Genomic DNA, 23,933 nt, shown 5'->3' with positions numbered 1-23,933 from the left:
CTGTTTCCCGGTGTATGGTTCAATAGGTGTATGGTTCAATAGGTGTATGGTTCAATAGGTGTATGGTTCAATATCGGAACCCATTTCATGATTCGGCGGTTTGCTTTTGTCCTTCAATTTCAGATTTCGGATGGCGATTTCAAAAGGTCATTGAATGACCCTTTCATCAACGGGCACGACCCTGCTATCGATGACTGTCATATGACATTTGTTGTTGTGATCAATGAAATTAGCCGCGGGGCAATCAGTATCTAGAACATGAAATAAACATTCTAGATTATGAACTGACGATTTAATTGTATGTACTTACTAATTTAGTGATCACGAGGTTTCTTTATTGATCTAAACAGCATGCGTGTATGTGTATAGAAAGTGAAATAAACATTCTAGATTATGAACTGACGATTTAATTGTATGTATTTACTAATTTAATGACCGCGAGGTTTCTTTATTGATCTAAACAGCATGCGTATATGTGTATAGAAAGTGATTAATTCTTTACACTTACATGATTATACTATGATTTATTCAATCTTTTTACAAATAGAGAAGGCACGTGGTCTGTCAAGATCGACATACTGCCTCAAAGTATATTCATAACAATATTTTGTCATTTCATCTTACCCTTTCACGACAAGGTCAAAAGAGTTTGAGTACCTACGTACCGATATAATTGTCGCTGGAGTAATGCCCCTTGTAATGTAATAAGCGATATAAACATTTAAATCAATTATATCGTTTTAATTTAATTTAGATTTAACATTAAATTGATAATGATATGCTAATTGATATTAAGTGTTGATAATATTAAAAGAGCAAAGGAATAATTGATAGATAAAGTGGAGACGTCATCGGAGGAACTTTGTTGCGCCCGGTTCATGAATATGGTTTATCTAAGCATTTACATTTTCATTTTTATGAAATAGCAGCGCCGTATTAGATGTTTTATCACAGATATCACTTAACGATGAAGTATTCCCTTGTTTTCCTCAAATATGATTAATTTAAGTCATGTTATAATGAGTAATATCTTACTATAGTAGTATCGAATGAGTTTTAGTGTGTTCACGAGGTTAAATTCCAACAGCCGAAGTCGTATGAGGATTGAGGTCAAATTCAAATTCATATTTTTTGTTTTCCATACTAACGTGATGTATAGAGGAAACATATTTACAATATAATATATATAATTATAGTATTGTTTGTAGTTGATACACAACACTGTTTCACAATAAAACGTTTTCATTTTTATCAAGGACAGGTCATGCTATTAATCATTCCGATGAAAGTACACATTTTCATTAGTGTTTTAATATCAGTAATATTCATGTTCTTTAAACTTAATACTATTTGTCAAGGAAACCAGAAATATAGAACAAGACAAAGATCACAAATGATGTAACAGGACAGAAAAACAGATTTGGTGTCTCTGATGTCCTCATATAAGATTACACTGAAGAAAATGCCCCATTGTACAGGGGATCACTTTTAGCCCCATTCTACTATCAGTAGGCGGTGTAAATGAAATAATGCTCTTGCTCAAATACACATTTTGTACTCAGACTAAATTCTTTTAGTGATAATTCTTATATCTATATTGATATTTTCTCAATGATTTGACGGCATCTCGGAAAGGCCGCAAAGGAGATAATATTTTGGATATTTTGTTTTGGTTTCTTTTAAGCAGCTATTTCGTGATTTAAGCGAGTTGAAAGCAAATTCGGTTGGACACAGATATCATGCTTTAGCACGAGAATGGTTCCATGAATACAAAAATAACACCCCGGGATGGCGGCCAAGCTATCGGTTAGCGATATAGGAGTCTAATGGAGTCCGAGACTCTAATAACTAATCATTCGCGAATTTATGTCATTTCTAGATCAATCATATACAATGTATTAGCGAGTTTGTCAAAAGAAGTAAGATAGGGAAATAAAGTATTCGCGAAATCTTAGTGATTTACAGTATTTCAACTCGCGTGAATGAATATTTACCAAATTCTAAATCAATTCAAGGTCAATATTCCAGACAATAATCAACTAAACGCATATATCGGTTTTGATAAGATTGTGGTATTGATCATATCCATTTTGCACAACATTAAATGCATCAATATCTTACGCCATTGTATGAAATTCCTGACACGCATCAGTGAACATAGTAAACAGTTTTAATGACAGGTGATCAATAAACACTAGTTCAATATCTAGAACGTATATACACTCATTTCTAAATTACAGACTTTAACTTTTAATTATATGCAAACACTAACTTATCATATGGTCCTTGCATTGATATACTGTACACAGCATATTAATGTGCATAGACTATCCGTAATGCCCAACCTCGTTTAACAAAAGAAAAGTCACGTGGTTTATTTTTTAAAAGCACATTATGTGACAAAGCATATTCAAGTGAATATTTTGTTATTGCCGGCATTGGCTTTATTTGCTCACCCTGTCATTGCGATAAAATGATTCCCCAGAAATACAATTTGTATTACGTCAAGGCCACCATTCAAAACGTCACGTCAGGCATGCCTGTATTGAAATTATGTCAGCATTGCATGCATAATAGGGCAACAGGTTAAAGAAAGTTATTATTTCAATATATGCGGGGGGTGTAACGCTGATGGTTGATATCCTTCTTTATTTCATTCTATGGAAAACACTTTTGGTTTGGAATTTGTGCATATCAAAAATGGGTGAAATATAATATTTGTTTAAACTGATCGACATTTAAATCTACTACATGTATATATTCATATATATCGTTATGGTTTAAGCCCGTCACTTAATTGTTTTATCATATATAATGATATAATAGAATAAATACATATTGAATTTTATATGTATAAAGATACAAAAATGTGGTGGTTCCGAGTTTATTCCTTACGATACCTTCAAGTTGTTTTATAATACATTTGAGAAATTATCGCGGGCCACGATTTTAGTTATTGAAATATCCGAAGTCATTCGTTATACACATTAACTGTTTATTGAAAATCTCATGACAGGAAATGACATGAGTTTTGATTTTGATTTCTTTCAATATTTTTTTGGGTACTAAAACGGTTTATAGCTGTACAAACAAATAAAGGTACCTCTAACTAACATTGATTAACAAACAGAAACATGAGAGACTATGGACTAATTACGAAAGTGTAAATATAACTAAAAAATCGATAACACAAGGGCAAACGATGAATAATATATATATATATTTTTCATGGAGACAGTTGTAACAGTACAAGGGAAATAAGACCAGGTGTTCTTGAGGGTAAGCGTCCTCTGTTTCTTTATCGCCACTCGCTATGTAAATCTAGGTCAACTCTGGGGTTGCTTATTTTTCGTCGGTAATCGACAATTGTCACGGAAATCGTGAAAATGGGAACAAGTTTTGAATATCTAATTATTTGGGACACATAAACACGTATGTAAGGGAAATAAAAACTCTATACTATGTAGGTTGTAGATCACAGGCTGTTTGTAACAAAACTGGATTAAGCTTTGTTGAGAACAAAATAAAAAAATATCAAGATATTTCGAGGACATTTGCTACATGATATACATGCAGAATTATAATGTGTATGAAAATGTAATATATAATTTGGTGCTATTTTTTTTTTACCTTTCTTTAAAGAATTTGACCAACAGATTGTATTAAGGATGAATATAGTTATGAATATATTTGAGGACTGGCAGCATGCGCAATTGATCACGGACTTTAAATCATGCGATAACCATCATACAGAGACTTATTTGCATATGAGTATTACCAATATTTACCGTAGTGAATAAACATGCATTAATAAACCCAAAGGGAATTCAATTCCAACAACTGCGCCCGTCTATTCCTCTTTATCTTGTATATTGGTACTGTATATACGTTATCGGTACCTTTCGTATATAACAAATCTATATACTACGTAATGTAGTGACATTTTGTCAGGTTAAGGACATTTCAGTTGAATGTAACATTTAGTATAGGATAGAAGTATCGGACGGACGGACGGACATTTTGTGATATTAAGGATATCTCAGTTGACTGTAACGTTAGGTATAGGATAGGACTATCTCATGTAGGGCGGACATTAAGTAAGCTTAAGGATATCTAAGTTAAGTATAATGTCTGATATAGGATAGACTATCACATGCAGCAGAGCAGCTATGTTAGGGTTAGGATATCTGAATTCGTTTTGTAGTGATATCACACGTATGACGGATATTACGTGAAGTTAAGGATTCTCAGATGACATTAACGTTAGGGGAATTAAATATCTCTCATTACAGTCAATTTGAATGATTGTACTAAATAAATACACGATATAACCACCTTTCTAATCAAATTAATAGAGAGTTAAACAGAGTAGAGCAATACTTATTCAATCTGAATCATTCAGTTATTTCGCCCTTTTAGGGCACGTCGTCAATGATGCTGTGGGCATGAATTGATCATACGAGGCCACCAAAAACTCAAAATAGGTAATGGAAGTGCTAATATTCTTTTTCTTAATAAACACCGTCGGTTCCTTTGTTTCTACAATGGCGGTATTTGTTAAATATGATGCATTAAGATTTCTTTTCTGTTTCACAGGCAGGCTCGTAGGGATATATTGCTTCTGCACAATTTCGTTTGACGCTTTACGCCTTAGATGTGGCGTTTGAATATCATCGTAAAGTAGTCCCTCTTAGATCGGTATATACTACCTACCATATGATATACTACATATGTATTATAAAAAGTTGGTTTTTAACGTTAGTGACTGACCAATGGGTCATGTCAATAAAAACCATCAGATGATAACTCTCAGTAATATTAAATATAAATATTAGAAATTTCCATGAGATTGATAAGAACCACTTAATATGCTTTATGTGTAGATTATAGTAAATAGAAACACAATTGATGTGTTTGTAATCATATTAACTTTATCATTGATTTACGTAAATACCATTAATGCATTATATTATTGTATTATTTTGTTACAGTTTTTTTTATAATAAGTAACTTATGTAGTCAATGTATTTTCATGAATATTTATGATATCGATACATTTGTAGACAATTTATGTAATTTCTGATGTTTCGTTCATAATGACATTTTCGTTTACACGTCGTTATGGTTTTATTGTGTCGCTATAAATAGAAACGGTTCGGTATGTCTATCAATATTTACATATATATCACCGTACCTGGCCAGAATTTCACATTCACAAGGTAAAACTGGCAAGCAAGTGCGATAGATAACACAAATACTCACTCATTTAATCCTGGTATTTGTTGACTACCCCAATCTGTGGTAAGTGATCATTCTACAAACAAATCTCTTCACAAATGACTCGCCAAATGACACGCCTATAGCCAGTACAGGACACCAATGTCTAACCTTTCTGTCTCCAATAAGATATAATAGAAACTGGAGTAAAAAATAAAAGATATCTGAGTATCAGAAAAAGTTTAAACTTAAAAGGTAGATATATATTGAATTGTGCCATATATTGTATTATTTTTGTCAATGGCTCTTTTAATAAAAAATTATTTACTGATTTGTGCTGTGGTTCCTTATGTATTAATTTACATTCTAATACTTCGCTAGATGGGATGTTCATCACATCAATTGGAGAAAATGCATTCAAATTGAAATACAATTGATTCGCAGTGAAAAGGGCATTTAAAGATATTAGAAATAAAGGTTATAACTTTGTACATAGGTTTTTTTCCAAGTGGATTATCTTCATTATTAATTCGTTAAAATCCACTCTGAAATATATTTTGGTGCATCGATTTCAGATTTGAACAGCTCGGTAAATATGCTTTTAATACGATCATTAAATAATAAAAGTCACGTTATTATACTGATATCAAAAGACTAAGTGATGTCAAATAGGAAAATCATATTATATTGTATTTATCTACTTGACAGTTTCATAGCTGTATGGCTCTATAGAAAAAAAAAAGAAGAAAAAAATCTATAAGTGATGGTCACATACCACCAATGTCATGATACGTCACATTACGTCATATAACAGGTACCATTTGCCGGTAAAGCAGCGAAAGTTACGCACTATAATACATGTACCTTATCAAGTTCCGTGTTATCTTTATTTTACACATCAGGTAACACATCAGGTTTATTTTATTACGCAAAAGTTTCGCGTTATTACACCTCAATTAAATTTTTATTTCCATGTTACATGTACTGTATTACATCTGAATTAACTCCAATAGATTCACGTTATCACACCTCAATTAACTTACATGTAATACATTCACATTATTACACAATAACCCAAAAGAATTGCGTTATTACATCTCAATAAGCTCAATAGTTCAACGTTATTACACCCCAATTAACCCAATAGATTCACGTTATTACACCTCAATTATCCCGATAGTTTCATGTTATCACACCTCAATTAACCATATATAGATTCACGTTATTGCATTTAAGTTAACCTGATAACACGTTACTACACCTTAATTAACCCAGTTAGATTCACGTTGATATTATAAGACCTTAGTTTCACATTAATACGGATTTACCTTTACAAATGAGTCTTATATAATGTACACCTTGATTTATTGGTGTAAATTGAATTCGCCTAATCTTTCATCTTTCCAGGTATTAGCTAAAATGTATTTGAAGTATTTGCTTACTAATGGTAGATATATAATCATGATAATTTCAATTTTTTTCAAGCTGCCATTAATGTGATACTGATTGATATGAATGAAGGATTATGACATAAATCTCACATGTAATGGAAATACAAATGACCAAAATAGGTATTTCAATCAGGCATTAGCCTGTAATAAAGATTAAAAGATGCAGCCAATGAAAATAAAAAAATAATCACTTAAAATCGTGCATTATGTTTCAATTTTGAGATTTAACAAACCACTTAAATGTGTTTAAAGCTATTTGAATTCCCGATATGACTGAATTACTGAAGAAAAGTACATATGGACGAGATTCAAATGTGACTATGTTTGTATTTATAATCAAAATGATTCATAGCAAGAATTTATTAGGTAACATTGGTATTGCAGAAATATGAACTATGCAAATCTTGAAAGTCTTGAACGTGGTATTTTAATGGACTGTACAGGGTCAGTCATAGTGTGCCCTTAATTTATGACAACATACTTCTAAAAAGACATCTTAGACAATTTATCATTTTTTTTTAAACACATCAGAAGTGCATAAATGCAAGCTTTACATATAGCTGGTTTTATGCAGCGACAGAAAATTTTTGCTGATGTTTAAGTTACCTTTGTTTGTCTTTTAATAAAAACCTAAATACACATATAACAAGTGTTCCCCAAACTATCCCCGCAATTGATAATGAAGCTTAAAGAAACAACAATATAAAGCGAAATGGCGGCCATTTAAAAAATTTAAAAACTCCAATCACAGTTGTATTTGTAGCATAATAAATCACCTACATAAAACATCATCTAAATGGGCCAATATGTGCATGTTTGATAAATCAGATGCCTCCATTTCATTACCATGTAATCCAAGCTATTCGAAGTGGCTGCCATTGTTTTAGGCATCCTTCAAAACACCTATGTATTAATTTTCAGCAAAATCAGACAATACCTAAATTTCCAAGAAACAGAATCCAGAACGGCGGCAATTTGAAATAGAAATAGAAGTGACATAATACATCTATGTTCTGAAATCAGACAAGTGAGAACTTTCAGTACCCATGAAATACCTTAAGGACATTAAGGCACTTTTCGAATTTCGAATTTTCAGCAGCCAGTAAATTGTCGAATCACAGAACGGATTTCACCCTTATGAAGAAGAAGAAGAAGAAGAAGACTTCTCTGGAAGTGAAGCCACTTATTGTTACCATCTCGTAAACACTTATTGTTACCATCTCGTAAACACTTCTTAGTACCATCTCGTACACAGTAAGTATTGTTACCATCTCATACACACTTATTGTTACCATCTCGTACACACTTATTGTTACCATCTCGTACACGTATTGTTACCATCTCGTACACAGTTATTGTTACCATCTCGTACACACTTACTGTTACCATTTCGTACACACTCATTGTTACTATCTCGTACACGTATTGTTACCATCTCGTACACACTTATTGTTACCATCTCGTACACACTTATTGTTATCATCTCGTACACACTTATTGTTACCATTTCGTACACACTCATTGTTACTATCTCGTACACGTATTGTTACCATCTCGTACACACGTATTGTTACCATCTCGTACACACTTATTGTTACCATCTCATACACACTTATTGTTACCATCTCGTACACACTTATTGTTACCATTTCGTACACACTCATTGTTACTATCTTGTACACGTATTGTTACCATCTCGTACACACTTATTGTTACCGTCTCTTACACCCTTATTGTTACCATCTCTTACACACTTACTGTTACCATTTCGTACACACTCATTGTTACTATCTCGTACACGTATTGTTACCATCTCGTACACACTTATTGTTACCATCTCGTACACACGTATTGTTACCATCTCGTACACACTTATTGTTACCATCTCATACACACTTATTGTTACCATCTCGTACACACTTATTGTTACCATTTCGTACACACTCATTGTTACTATCTTGTACACGTATTGTTACCATCTCGTACACACTTATTGTTACTATCTTGTACACGTATTGTTACCATCTCATACACACTTATTGTTACCATCTCTTACACACTTATTGTTACCATCTCGTACACACTTATTGTTATCATCTCATACACATTTATTGTTACCATCTCGTACAAACTTTTTGTTATCAACTCGTACAAACTTATCGTTACCATCTCTTATACACTTATTGGTTGAGTTAGATTACCTTTTATATAGCTATCCTTACCAACATCAATAATTTGTTTCGCAATATTCGGGAGAATGTATCATCCTTCCTCAAAGTAAATAGCGAGGGAGATTTTTTTTATTTATTTTGGGTTCGAAAGTGTCTTAGTGGCGGTTTTTGTCAGCCCTATGTGGCTAGTTTACATGTTTGTGGATATTGTATTGTGTAGTATTTACCGATATGTTTTATAGAGTACAACTGACTGTTTCTATTGTATGTCTCATTGTAAAGTAATATTATTTCCCTTGTCATGTTTTCTTGTTATTAGTGCAGGGCATATAGAGATAGTTATTGTCTGAAATAAAATTCAACACATGCATAATTTATACAAAACGATACGCTATTGATTTTGCTATATATCATATACATTTAGACCTTTTAACTAAGAAACAGATCCAGCGGCGATTGTCTGGACAATTACAATTTTGTCAAATCAACTCGGATAAAAGGAAAAACATGCGGCAGTTGTGTTCCAGGCGTTTCCGCCAATTGACAGTATAATTACCAGCCACAAGATTACCTGAGGGTACAATGTGTGGCCGTTAGAGTAATTACGCTCATTATAGCTAGTCAACATTACCTTAACATTGAGTTTTATGTGTAATATAGAATACTAGTGATATTAATAGCATATGTTTTAACAAAAATACTGATCACAAAATTCATTTTGCGTTGTTAATTATATTCAATTAATATTTAATTTGCATAACACAGATTCAGTTATGCTGATATACAGTAATGGAAAATTCACTTTATTTCAGTTTACGTCTGTACAAATACATTTACCACGCCTGTACAGGTGAGATCGCTGGGAGGTCACGTGCATTTAAACCTATGTGTACAGCACGAAGGAAGGCACATAAAGGATATTACATAGTTGATGATGTGACATTTAACGCCAATCATATAGTGTAGATCTGAAGAAACAAAGAGTGGGACTAGTTATATAACATCGTTAGGTGATCCTCCATTATTTGAGGCTTGTAACATGAAAGGTTACAATGGATTTATAATTGGGCGGAAAGCAAATATCTTCTCAACTTTAATAGTTGTATGCTTCATCAGAACATGCGAAGGTAAGGTATACTTACTTAACTGGTTTATGTATATATTTTCATAAATATTCTTAAAACTTTGAATATACTTTGTCTTTGATTTAAGAAAATGCAAGAATAAAAAACAAGAAAAAAACACGTCGAAACACAATTTAGAGTGTCTTATATTGTAGTTATTTTGTAAATACAGTAGTTTCAATAAAGTTGCTTTCAAGTTAAATTGCTTTTTAGTATTTTAAAATGATTAAGATATTATTGTGTTTTTCATGTTGTAAATATTTGTTATTGGTTGTACCGGGTATGGGAACATACCTAAGCTCTATCTGTTTTTAAACCGTAGTATCGTACTTTAGATGTTTCCTGTTTTTAAACAGCTAATAAGATCAGTCTAACTTCACAAAGCCTACCGGAACCCCCCCCACCCCTTTGTGAAATTCTCCTATCAAGAACAGTTTATTACTACATTCATTTATGATGTTCTTAAAATTACTAATTGCATTTTTATGATAGCTAAACACCTTTATTCAATATTTGCGTCATAAGATTTTTCATTAAATAATTTAGAATAACCATAATCATACGATCACTTAAATTAATGAAATCTACTATCCGCCAGTTTTATTAGAAATTTTTGATATATTAGTATCTGATAAAAGTAGTTTAACACCAAGTGTTATATCATTATATGTATATACCTAAATAAAACGGTTGAATGCAAACATATGTTCATCTTAGAGTATATATTAGTATACGCCTCATCTCATCACAGGATGCTAGCGAAGGAGTCAGCGACAAACTCGAAATACCGTTCTTCATAACATTTCAACAGTAAATCTGAATGATCGTCAGAAAGGATATAAACTGTAATATGGTCATTTCTAGTACATAGCCCTCCTAAGATTTCCCACCAGTGACATATCACAAAGATAAACTATATAGAGTCATTAATGAAACTACTACCAAAGTATCAAGTCAGGATAATAATACATAACTCGCATAGTACTACCCTACGTCTATAAGTTTTACTCCTCGGATAGTACTTCCACTCTGGCTTTCAACTTTTATATCAGCTAAGATAGATATGTACGAAATATATTAGTAAAAGGAGTATTATATTAACCATTTTTATATATCGATCAGACAGACGTTGAAAATCAGATTTATTAACATGCCTTTGTTTTTCGGTATACATACCCGGTTCCCACTTTGAGGATGAGACATTGTTAAAATTTGATATAGATTCTTATGAAGCGTGTGGATGATTAAGACGTTATTTTTTGTTCAATTTTATACATTGTTGGAATTTCAACAACTGATATTAATCTAAATGAGGTTGAACTAACTAACTAACTAACTAACGAACGAACGAACGAACTAACTAACTAACTAACTAACTAACTAATTACATGTAACTAACTAACTAACTGATATTGTGGTAGTGCTCACTATATCAGAATCTTATCAACATTCATCAAAAATACATAACCTAACAATGATATGTCCCTGACTTCTTTCTGGCTTAAAAGTATTTCAATCTAAGTTAACTAGTTTGTGAACAAACACTTAAAAGATCATAGGGTGTTGATAAGGGCCTGAGGTATTGATATAAGGAAGCGTCAAATAAATAAATAAATTAAAAAACAAAGTCCCTCAAAATATGTCGAAACAAATGTGCTTAGGCCACAAATTAAATAAAGTTCATAACTTTCCATCTTTTCAAAAGAACTATAGATTTAAATGAGTTAAAGCATGACAGGTAGGTTACGATACTCCTCGGGGACTGATAAGTCCATCAGCTGTGTCTAAACCTACAATTTTACAGGATTTTACAAAAGACACACAAGCTATTAGCATCATTCACAACAAATTGAGAGCTAGAAACAGCAATACAAAATGATAGAACTGAATCATGCTTCGTCCTTCTTAAACTCAGTATTAAAGATAAATAGCTACATGTATATAAGAGAGTGTAATAAGAGAGTGTAGATTCTTAACGAACGTCTCCTGTTATACAATTGTACGTACAATCTGAAAGAATGTGTATGCTTTATAAGGTAGAACCCTCTACATAATACCAAATCCTGTGTTGTTTTTACCACACGAGAAGCGTGCGGTTGATCAGTTTAACCAAGTCCGATCTGTATATCGAATATTAAGTTGCTTTTCATGCTATGATAAATAACTAAAACACTAGGCAAAGTCATATTGGATTTATAAACTGATTTATTGAAATATTTTCTTGTGGTAATTAATCCGAATACAATGTATTCACAGGTAGAATGGGTACATGATTTGTTGATTTATAAGTCCTGGTGCTAGGTGAGTTTCTATGTTTGACAAAAATAAATATATACAGATGCCCCCTACCGTCAGAGTGGCGATAACGATAACTGGAGGACTCTTGAGATCTGTCGTTAAGTCATCGGAAGGGTTTGTATGTCGTACTTGACATCAGAAATATAAATCTATAATACACTTTTTACTCTGTTATACCACTGTACAACCACACCAATGATTATATATGAGACTGTACTCTATCAATCCCCCTTTGGTGAATGTGTTATTCAATAGAGTAAAAGTGTGAACATACCATAAATCACAGGAAATAAAACTTATATGTCCCTTGTAATAAACACATTGGAAATAATGATAATTAGTGATAAAAATTATGAAACAACTGAGAACATCAGAAAAGCATAATCTGTTTCTGTTATCCTCTTAGGATGAGAGAGGGGGATTTCAACCCGACACGAACGTTATATGATGACAAATACTAAGCTTTCTTAGGTGTTTACAACTTAAATGTGTTTCCTGAAGAGTTTCCTTATCATATCCCAAAGGGGATGCGAGGTATTTTTTCTCTAATCCCATGTGTACAAAATTGTCCAATGTTAACTCAGGTACCTGCGGAAGATTCGTTTCTGTATGAGTGGTTTTTTTTAAAATATTCTTTTGTATGACTTTGGAAGTGTTTCTTCTGTGCGACTTTACTGGAGTATATTTTCTGTATGACTACGGAGGTATACTTTTTCTGTATGACTACGGAGGTATACTGTACTTTTTCTGTAAGACTACGGAGGTATACTTTTTCTGTATGACTACGGAGGTATACTTTTTCTGTATGACTACGGAGGTATACTTTTTCTGTATTACTACGGAGGTATACTGTACTTTTTCTGTATGAATACGGAGGTATACTTTTTCTGTATGACTACGGAGGTATACTTTTCTGTATGACTACGGAGGTACACTTTTTCTGTATGACTACGGAGGTATACTATTTCTGTATGGCTACGGAGATATAGTTTTTCTGTATGACTACGGAGGTACACTTTTTATGTATGACTACGGAGGAATACTTTTTCTGTATGACTACGGAGGTATACTGTACTTTTTCTGTATGACTACGGAGGTATAGTTTTTCTGTATGACTACGGAGGTATAGTTTTTCTGTATGACTACGGAGGTATAGTTTTTCTGTATGACTACGGAGGTATACTTTTTCTGTATGACTACGGAGGTATACTTTTTCTGTATAACTACGGAGGTATACTGTACTTTTTCTGTATGACTACGGAGGAATACTTGTTCATTATGACTACGGAGGTTTATTTTTTCTGTATGACTACGGAGGTATACTTTTTCTGTATGACTACGGAGGTTTACTTTTTCTGTATGACTACGGAGGTATACTTTTTCTGTATGACTACGGAGGTATACTGTACTTTTTCTGTAAGACTACGGAGGTATACTTTTTCTGTATGACTACGGAGGTATACTTTTCTGTATGACTCGGAGGTATACTTTTCTGTATGACTACAGAGGTATACTTTTCTGTATGACTACAGAGGTATACTTTTCTGTATGACTACGGAGTAATACTTTTTCTTTATGACTACGGAGGAATACTTTTCTGTATGACTACAGAGGTATACTTTTCTGTATGACTACGGAGTAATACTTTTTCTGTATGACTACGGAGGTATACTATTTCTGTATGACTACGGAGGTATACTATTTCTGTATGACTACGGAGGTATACTTTTTCTGTATGACTACGGAGGTATACTCTTTCTGTATAGGCCGTACAAGTGTCTTTTCCTTATGATGGCTCGGTAGTGTATTTATGACTATTTAGATGTACCCTTTGTTGTTGAGTGTACTGTCCTTTATATATGCAAGTACGGAAGGTAACTGTCTGTATGACTGTGACTTACCTGCATCACAGCACGAACACTTATTATTTTACCGTCAGTACTGAAGTGTATTATCAAAATGTATGTATGATAGTACGAAATTAACTATTTGATTTTACAAAAGTCTCTTTTATGCATAATAGAACAGTATTTTCTTTATATGTACAATAGATGTTAAATACATGATTGCACAAAAGTAGTTTTTTATGAAAGCCTATATAGATATGATAGTGCAATGTACTGCATAAACGTGTTGGTTAAAAGCATGCAGTCGCAGTGTGTATGCCCCTCAATAACTGTTTTACTTGTATTCATTCAGATAGCGCACATTTCTGTAGTAATACAAGTTTGAAGATCATATTGTTTGAATACTAAATGTTACCTAGGATACCGGTCGTATAAGGATCTGGGTCAGACGACAAACAATAGAATTCGCTATTTATTTAGTAGCATTATTTATGTGAGGGACAGTATATTTCTGTTTCTGCCTTCTAGGACTCATCAGTGATGTTAGGGACATCATATAGGTTTTTCGTCCTTCTATGACTCGTAATTGATGTGAGGAGCAGTATATTTCTGTTTCATAGTAGGCCACCGAAAAACTCGAAATATGTCGAAAGAAGTAAACAAACAACGTTCCACGACATGGAATTATTTTATTGTTCTCGTTCAAAATAGTATTTCAGTATCAATTAAGTACACACTGTTAATAATCATGGGTGAATATTTATATCTACGAAACAGTGTGAGGTTTCCTTGTACATCATTCATTAAAGATTTTATCAGAACTTTTCAATTACTTACATCTAGAGGAGGGTCTAAGATTGTTGTTTAGGTGTCCAATTATCCTAACACACTGTTCTACCATACATAGCATATTATGTCTAAAATATAAAACTCTTATATCAAACAGCGGACAATACCGATATAATACAAACCGTAATTCTAACTCAAATGCCATAAAACGATGGTGACGTATGAACCAAATATATAGATTTGCATGAAGACCCATAACAAATACAAGGGTGAAAAATTAAACAAAAATAAAAATTAAATTAAATAAAAAAGTGTTCTTCCAGGGTAAGCGTCTTCTACTAACGTAGGTAATGTAAAGTTAAAATCTGAAGTAGGATATCGTGGATATATGGAGGGATAGAGACAACCAGTAGCTTTCGTTTTCATGCGATCGACCAAATGGAAATATTCTGAGCATAACAGAAAATTCAGCTTGTAACGTTATTTACTTCAGCATGTTAACAGGAAAGGCACTAGTTACTTCGGGGTATAAAACAGATACCAGAGATAATAAATTAAAAGATTCAAAAGAAAGCCATGAAAAAGAAATTGTGACATGGGCTGTCTATTTAAGCATTAAACTGTCTTTTTATGGATTATATGGTCTATATAGATGCCAGAGCTTTGCAGACAATCTTCATAATGCGCGCTAGCGCATTATGAAATGATTGTCTGCAAAGCTCTGGCATCTATATAGACCATATAATCCATAAAAAGACAGTTTAATGCTTATATTTACGTTTTCTATATTAGTTTCTTTTCGATTTCAACTTTAATTTTCATTATAATTTGAAATCTGACTTTTACCGACGTTTCCATTGTCAGAGGTCAACAAATTGAACAGCCTATTGTGATTCACGTGCTGATTGGCAAAACAAAATTAAAAAAAATAGTGCGTGGAAATAATTAAAAAAATACTGAAAACATCATCAGATATTTTAATAACAATATTAATAATATTGGTAGTCAGTATTTCAGAATATACGGATGAATTATTCAGTTTGTTAACGATTTCGGATTTTTAAAAAAAAATTTACCATCCGGAACAATTATGCGGATGGAAATTTCACCCGTCACCACGCGCACGCAACGGCTGACAGCATTGACAGAGTTTAGCTATGAAAGTTGAATGTGCAGTGGGAGAAAGTGGAATTCGCCAAAAAACCAGATGTAAACATGTTCTTTGATTGCATGGAAACCTGATTACAGTTTATAGTAGCTACAACAGCACCGGTGTCAGGGATACGACCAATGAGAGAAGTGACAGTGGCCGAGGGAGTTAGACGAGCTTCAGCGACAACGTTGCTTGTGACGGGTACCATGGCTGTTTCAAGTTTAGGATGCGTTAGACACGATAATGCACCACTTGATGCTTTCTTTTGTGAAGAAGAAACTGTTCTATTGTACGACCGGAGAGAAGCCTCGTTCTTATGATTTGACATAAACATGATGTGTCGGGTTTCAAAATTTTTGTCATTCAAAACACTGGATGGCGGTTGCGCGCAAATAATGTGGTGTGTAATGATTTTCCACTCTGGCCCTGGAACAAATATCTGTCAACATATGTGTTTATTAAATCTTGTTTTATTTCCTTTTCGTGATTGTTAACCATTCTTACCTTTATTTTCGTTTTACATTTTAAGATTTGTTTTCTGGTCTCGTACTCGATCCGATAGCATGATGAGCAATTATAAGATGCCATTTGTTTACATTGGTTGCAAGTAGTTCCGGGGGATCCGGTCGCGTATGAATAACACCCGAATGCACGATTTGGGTGTCAGTTATGCATAGAATGGTGTCACGCTTTGGGTGTCAGTTATACTCTCATAGACTGCAAATTTGTTTAGTTTGTTTATATCATGGCTTTGCCATCCAAATGTAAATATGATATTTTATTTAAAAATTGCTTAAAAATCATGTTTTATATTCAATGTCATAACAACCACGACACCATCACTCCAAGACATTTGTATCAATGGCATTAGCAAAGGTTACATGTATGTAGAGCGGTCACTCAAAATTGTTTTTGATATTGAAAACATCTTACAATGAAAATGACAAAGAAAAAAAGAAATTATCTTGGGAACTCGTTCGATTTATAACATAATAACAATGGATCATATTGATTTGATAAAATACCTTTGAATGATATTAAACGACATCGAGATACATATTCTTGTTATCGTCCGTACACATCATCAACTATTAATACACCCATAAAAGTAAATATCACCTCTACAAAGTATATATAGGTCAACTTCTTAAAAGCCCTTTTTGAAAGGGGATATATGTAGCATTCAGCCTTAAGTCAACTGTTCGTGTGACATATATAAAAGAAGAAAAAGAACATTCAAGTTTTGTTAAGAAAGCCAATATATCACGTGAACAGTAATGGTTCCAATATGCAGAACTCTGGTAGATTTATGCAGCAGTCAATACAGAAAGGAGAATGCATAGTTGATAAAACACCTGACAAGGTCTGATTTATCATCATATGGGAAGGCTTTCGTTTATGTTCATACCATAAAGTGATTTTGTTGTTCAATTTGAAAGGAAAACACAATATACAAACTTCATAGTAAAATATAGGATACTATGTCAAAGGGAATTTGATGTGGTATTTGGCCATATATGAGGACAACTTAAACGATACGGTGGAGGTGTCACAAAGCCCTGTCAATATCCATCTTTTATTAACCCGCGCTATGTGACCCGCTTCAGACAAACTTTAGATTGACAACCCGACAGGACCATTAAAATAATCTCACTTTGTATGAATGCATATGTAAGTAGACCAACCAAGGCCATGTCATATCGTGTATTTGATGACATGTGTGTATCTATGTCGAGTATATGTCCATTGTTAACAGTTTTTTTCATGTACAAAAGTTATAGCTTACAATTACTCGTATAAACTTTTGGCGTAATTTCAAATTACACTTTTTTGTATCATGATATTTTGTTAAGGTATATTACATGTGCTTTAGTTTAATGATACATATATATCTATAACCTAGTGGATTCGAACAACGACACCGGTTTTTATCACACGTGCTGAAAGCCGTGTTTGTAAATGTGTGTATTAAGGCTGTTTAACCATTTCAGTTTTTATATAATTTTCTAGCACGTATTTCTATTTTAGACCTGACAATTTATATCAAAAACTAAATATATATTGATGTCTGATGAGTAATAATTTGAAAGGAACAGCATATGTTTATATATCCATTGAAATGTATTCATATATCCATTAAAATATATCTATATAACCAATGAAATATATCTATATATCAAATGAAAAGCAAACAAATTGGTTGTCTACAATTAGTTTTTATTGTCAAAATTTATTATCATCATTTATCAATGCTAACGCGAATTACTTGATTAAATAAACCAGCTTATTGCTGTTGCAATACATTTGCAATATTTATAGATATTATGACGACTGACGTCATGTGTAGTTGAAAGTAGACCTAAGAATTTCATTTCCAGTGTTGATCCCTTACTATGTTATACCACTAGAGTGACGTGTTTGTATTGCCGCCATCCCTATTACCATCGTCATGTTATGTGTTGTTGTAGCAAGGCGTAGCAACACTATTGGGCGTAAAACGGATATCACGTGTCCCTCAGGAACTTCAAAATTCAGTTTGAGGTCTATTTATGCATACACTTGAATGCCAGGTTTTAAAGATCGCCTACATCGCGAGACAAAGTACAAGTGCTTGTCAATCTTCAAACAAAGAACTGCACAACACAAATACGGCTTAACGGTTATTTACAGTTTAGCAAGTACATGATTGTCAGACCTCAGTTCTCAGTAGAGGTTACAGTGATATGGTAGTACTTGGTTATCTTATGGCATTTGATAAATCAAATACTTTCATTTAATTTTATTGAAAAAATGAAGCTATCATTGAAAATCAACATTGTTTTATATGTGTAAAATGGATAACAACATCCTGTTGCTAAGATTACAGAGAGGACATTTTCCCGTAAATTATCTTTGTTAAAATGGTAAAAAATCAATCCGCCTTATTAAGACTTTTTTCTTCATGTTTCTTTATTTCATTATCATCTATACTGTTCTATATAAAGATGAAGAAAATCTTACTTTCATTTTAATCGATATTCCAAAATTTGCGAATAGAATATAAAAAGAAACAAATCATCTTTGCTTTTAAATCGACGAGGTTACAGCGCAACTGATATTTGTGATAATGAAACAATATGAGCATGCAGTAAAAGATACCAGTAAGATTTCTTTTTAACATCTGATCCTACCTTAACTAGTGAAATGAGCGAGATGTCAATCTGTACGGATAACATTCAGAACCGACCACAGACTAATTTAACGTTTAAAATCACTGTCGATTGCTCCTTCCTTTGGCACAAACTGCCAAAATGGCAAATTTAAGACGCTTTGTGATTGGATGAAAACCATTTGGATGTATTGTTAGCATTGAGGTCGACTGAACATAAATCTTTGCAACCTTCATCAAATTGTCATAACGTAGTGTTTCATGACTATCTGTAATTCAATACGATCAGGACGACCTTAAAGTATACAATTTGCATAAGGCGTAGGTGCTGGACTTTCAAAACATGCTCAATTGTATGATGTGATTGTCTATGGCAAAAGGATACATACTAGATTATAACGGACAATATAAATAAGAAAGAGCATTCGATATAACCCTAATTTGCATACACTGTTTACTCTTCAGTAATTACAAATTAGAGTTTATAAATTACCTATTCAAATCAGATTCTATAAATTATGTATTCAAATTAAATTTTATAATTACCTATTCAAATTAGATTTTATCAATTACCTATTCAAATTAGATTCTATAAATTACCTATTCAAATATAAATGCATTTCAGCTGTTTTCGATCACTTTTACAAATGTTTCAACACGTTATGGGACGTTACATTAATTCCTGAAAATTCTCTGTTGATACTTCCAGAAATATTTAGATTCTTGAATTTTCTTAAATCATGGATTGATATATTTAAATCTACCAGTTGAATACTTGCCAATGTAGATCTAATATTTGTTAATGTAACTTGCCGAAAATCGCGATGTATGTGAATAGAAAAAATGGATTTAGATCGTATTTGAAATGAAAACATTACATAGAAATAAATAAGTACGTGATATATATATGAATAGAACAAACACTTTAGATTTAGTATTAACAATAACATCATTACAATGAAATGAATAAGTACGCGATCTATTTGTTACTGCTTCAAATCACACATATTGATTGAAATTAATTCAAATACCTCTAATTTGTATTTTGTTGTCAATTACAGTATTTTACGGCTCTGCACAACTTCAAATGTTATAGAATTAAAACATGATGCTGTTTTTCCTAAAATAGGCGACCCTCCCGTCTGGGCCACGCCGTCCACCTCGACGTCCATCTCCATCAGTGAGAACACGGCCACGGCTGTCTCCGTCTACCAGCTCACGGCTACTGACGCGGACGGCGACAACGTTTCTTACACCTTGACGAGTGGTTCTGGTTTCAGCGTCATCAGTGACGTAGTGTACACCAACACGGCGTATGATTACGAGACAACGACGTCATACGCCTTACAGTTCACGTATGTAGGATGTTCAAGTGTCTTGTTGCAATGTATGTGTTATGTTATTGGAATATAATCGGTACAATGCAAATTGACAAAATTTTCATTCATATTTTTGTTTTATCATTATGTGATATTAATCACATTTTCTACATTATAACTAACTGTAGTGATGTCATGCGCGTCAAATGTAACAATCCTTTATTTCAATGTATACAAATACGGTATATAGACAGATTTGAAGAAAAAAAATCCCATCTAATTAAGCTATCGACAAGTATTCTTGAACTTGTTTAGCAATTTTACATCAACATTGTCTATTCTTATTACTATTTCCAAGTGCGACGGATGGAACAAATTCCGTAGCAAGTCCTTCATTGACAGTATCAATAACGGACTACAATGATAACACACCAACATTCAGTCCCGCCATCTACTCCAAAACCATCCCGGAGGGATCCTCCTCAGGTACGTAGTTTCTTACATGACGAGGTAGTATGCTGACTATCTGATATTGCACATTTGGAAGATATTATCTAAACGTAAACATTCATGTAATGTAGTATATCATCTAATATTTCAATTTCTACTCAAGTTGGACTCAATGAAACTACCAAACTTAATCTCTTTCATTTGCTCATGAATTTGACCAGATTAACACTGAACAGTGCGTATGAATACATGGTTAAAATCCTTCCGTGGAACTATTTCACTTTTTATACATTGTTGTTATAAACATAGAACAATTATTAAAATTATCAAATTCATAATGTATTCTAGTATTTTATGAAAGACCAGATATGCTAGATACTTCTATTTTGACAAAATAATGCTGTTTTTAATCCTAAAATTGCGGACTATTTTACTCGACCGACTAGACATGCACAATCCGGAACTCCTCGGGATTTTCCCCATTTTGACTTGCACAAGCTTCGAGACATTAATATCTAGGCCGACTATTTTATTAAAAAAAAAAACCACTTGAAATATAAGGATTGAATCTTGATTTGGTCGATTTCATGGGGTCATGAATTGAGTTGCTCTTGAGACAAATTCAACATGAACTGCTTCGTCTCAAGAGCAACTCAATTCATGACCCCATGAAATCGACCAAATCAAGATTCAATCCTTAATTGTAACCAGGCTCAATCTATTGTTACCTGAATATCTAATGTGACCTGACTCTATGTATCGTCATCTGACTGTCTATTGTTACCTGACTATCTATTGTTACATGACTATTTATTGTTATCTATCTATTGTTACCTGACTATCTATTGTTACCTGAATATATATTGTTACCTGACTCTATCTATTGTTACATGACTATTTATTGTTATCTATCTATTGTTACCCGACTCTATCTATTGTTACATGACTATTTATTGTTACCTATCTATTGTTACCTGACTCTGTCTATTGTTACCTGAATATCTATTGTTACCTGGCTCTATCTAATGTTACCTTGCTCAATCTATTGTTACCTGACTCTGTCTATTGTTACCTGACTCTATCTATAGTTACCTGACTCTATGTATCGTTATCTGACTAGCTATTGTTACTTGACTAGCTATTGTTACCTGACTAGCTATTGTTACCTGGCTCACTCTATTGTTACCTGACTCTATCTATTGTTACCTGGCTAAATTTATTGTTACCTGACTCTATTTTGCCTGCCTCTCTCTATTGTCACCTGACTCTCTATGTAAGTGTATACTAGTATACGTTATAGTTACTATTTTGAAACTGAATACTGTTTTAAGTTACTCTATCGTAAAAGAGCTAGATAGGCCAGTCTGTAGATTAATGATACAACTGCTTTTATATGAATAGTATAGACTTTACTTTGATCAATTTTAAGTGGGTTAATGGACAGACAAATCAAGTTATTACCAACAACACAGTTTCCCTTAGATATTTCATCAAGAAAAGCATTGATAAGAGGAAATAATCGTGTTATAGGGGCCTACTAATGACCGGACACCAGCTATCCCAGCGTTCCTTAACTAATGGAAATTCCGTTAGTTTAAATATTCCGTAAGAAAGTATGATAGGATTATAACGAACATTAAATTCTCTAATGCTTTCTCACGAGAAAAAATCCCTAAGAAAGATTGATGAAACTTGGGCCGGGTTGTTTACAAGTTTACACATATAACGTTTGATCGACAGGGACATCCATTGCGGCCCTGACCTGTACCGATGCTGACAGTGGTACTAACGGTGACTGCGGACTCAGTATACAAAGTGGCGACGACGTCTCAGCCAAGTTTACTATTTCCGGTACAACTCTACAAACAACCGGAACTGCGACTGACTACGAATTACTCTCGTCACAGAACTACATATATAGCCTCGTCGTCATAGCAACCGATAGCGCCACTGCCGGGTCAGATCTAACAGGGACAGCTTATGTTTACGTCACTATTACGGGTATAAATGAAAACACACCGGTGATATCTAGTACAACACCCTCAACTGTATCGGTACGTGTATGCATTGTTTCCTTATCATTGTATATAAATATTCATATTCCCCTGATGAACGGCACAATGTAGCCGCAGTAGTACTTGAGAGAAAGCTGATCTGTGTTTGACTTTTTATTTTATTATTATTTACCGTCACATGGACACTGTAAACTTTATTCTATATATGATATATATTTTAAGGTTAAGACATCGTGTCCACATACTGTGTGCCGGAAACAGCCATCTATTAAACTGCTAGGCAAAGATATACCGCTGTATAATACTGTAATTGTTAAGTGGAAGAGTTCTCTTTTTCATCTAATTTAAAGTACTTCACCTTAATTATATAAATCAAATGAGTGAGGTGATAAGCTAAGTTCACACTTTCTGCGATCCTCCCAATGACCCTGACAGTTAATAGGACGTTAAACAAAATAAACCAAATAATTTCCTCCCAATGCAATGCATATATCACGCAGTATGTGTTATTAAGATATACTTCGCACTAAAATACAATTGAAATGTGGGCTTTTTTTCTGTTGTAATTGAGAAAGATTGCCTTGTTTAAAATTGATGTCAAAATAATGTTAAATTCACGCAAGGTAAATGCTTGTATTTTTATATGACGGTTTTGTATGATTTTGTTGCTGTAAATATGAGGAATAACCTTTGATTTGGATTTCTATGTGAGATCATAGATCCAATGGAACACGAGTTAAATTGTCTATAAGCGCTAGGAACAAATTACCGACTACTTCATTTGATAATTGATATCATAATCTAGGCAAAATAAAAGGATAAGTTTCTAATTCTGAAATATATAGAGGTAACACAACGAGTGGATGTTGTATATTGCATTTCTTTCACTCGAGTTAGATATTTTTCAAAAATTACAAAAACACAAGTTTTAGCGAATGTATTTTTGTTACT

At 33.2% G+C, this 23,933-nt stretch overlaps 1 protein-coding gene across 1 annotated transcript; it reads left to right on the top strand.

Moving 5' to 3' along the window:
- The first annotated feature begins 9,815 nt into the window (after positions 1 to 9,815).
- On the top strand, positions 9,816 to 20,611 carry LOC117331161. Its single transcript, XM_033889758.1, has 2 exons — positions 9,816 to 9,966; positions 20,328 to 20,611. The coding sequence occupies exons 1-2, from the start codon at positions 9,879 to 9,881 to the stop codon at positions 20,609 to 20,611; spliced, it is 372 nt and encodes a 123-aa protein (XP_033745649.1). The 5' UTR covers positions 9,816 to 9,878.
- The last annotated feature ends 3,322 nt before the right edge of the window (positions 20,612 to 23,933 follow it).

Source organism: Pecten maximus, chromosome 7 (genome assembly GCF_902652985.1).
Source record: "Pecten maximus chromosome 7, xPecMax1.1, whole genome shotgun sequence".
NCBI classification, from domain to species: Eukaryota; Metazoa; Mollusca; class Bivalvia; order Pectinida; family Pectinidae; genus Pecten; species Pecten maximus.
The sequence above is the reverse complement of the archived record's forward strand: the minus strand, read 5'-3'. Positions and strand labels throughout refer to the sequence as shown.

What these genes read in the sequence shown, in the direction of transcription:
- LOC117331161 (XM_033889758.1), top strand. Translation starts at nt 9,879, where the DNA reads ATGAAAGGTTACAATGGATTTATAATTGGGCGGAAAGCAAATATCTTC. An exon ending in CTTCATCAGAACATGCGAAG is followed by an intron (nt 9,967 to 20,327) that starts GTAAGGTATACT and finishes TTCCTAAAATAG; the next exon opens with GCGACCCTCCCGTCTGGGCC.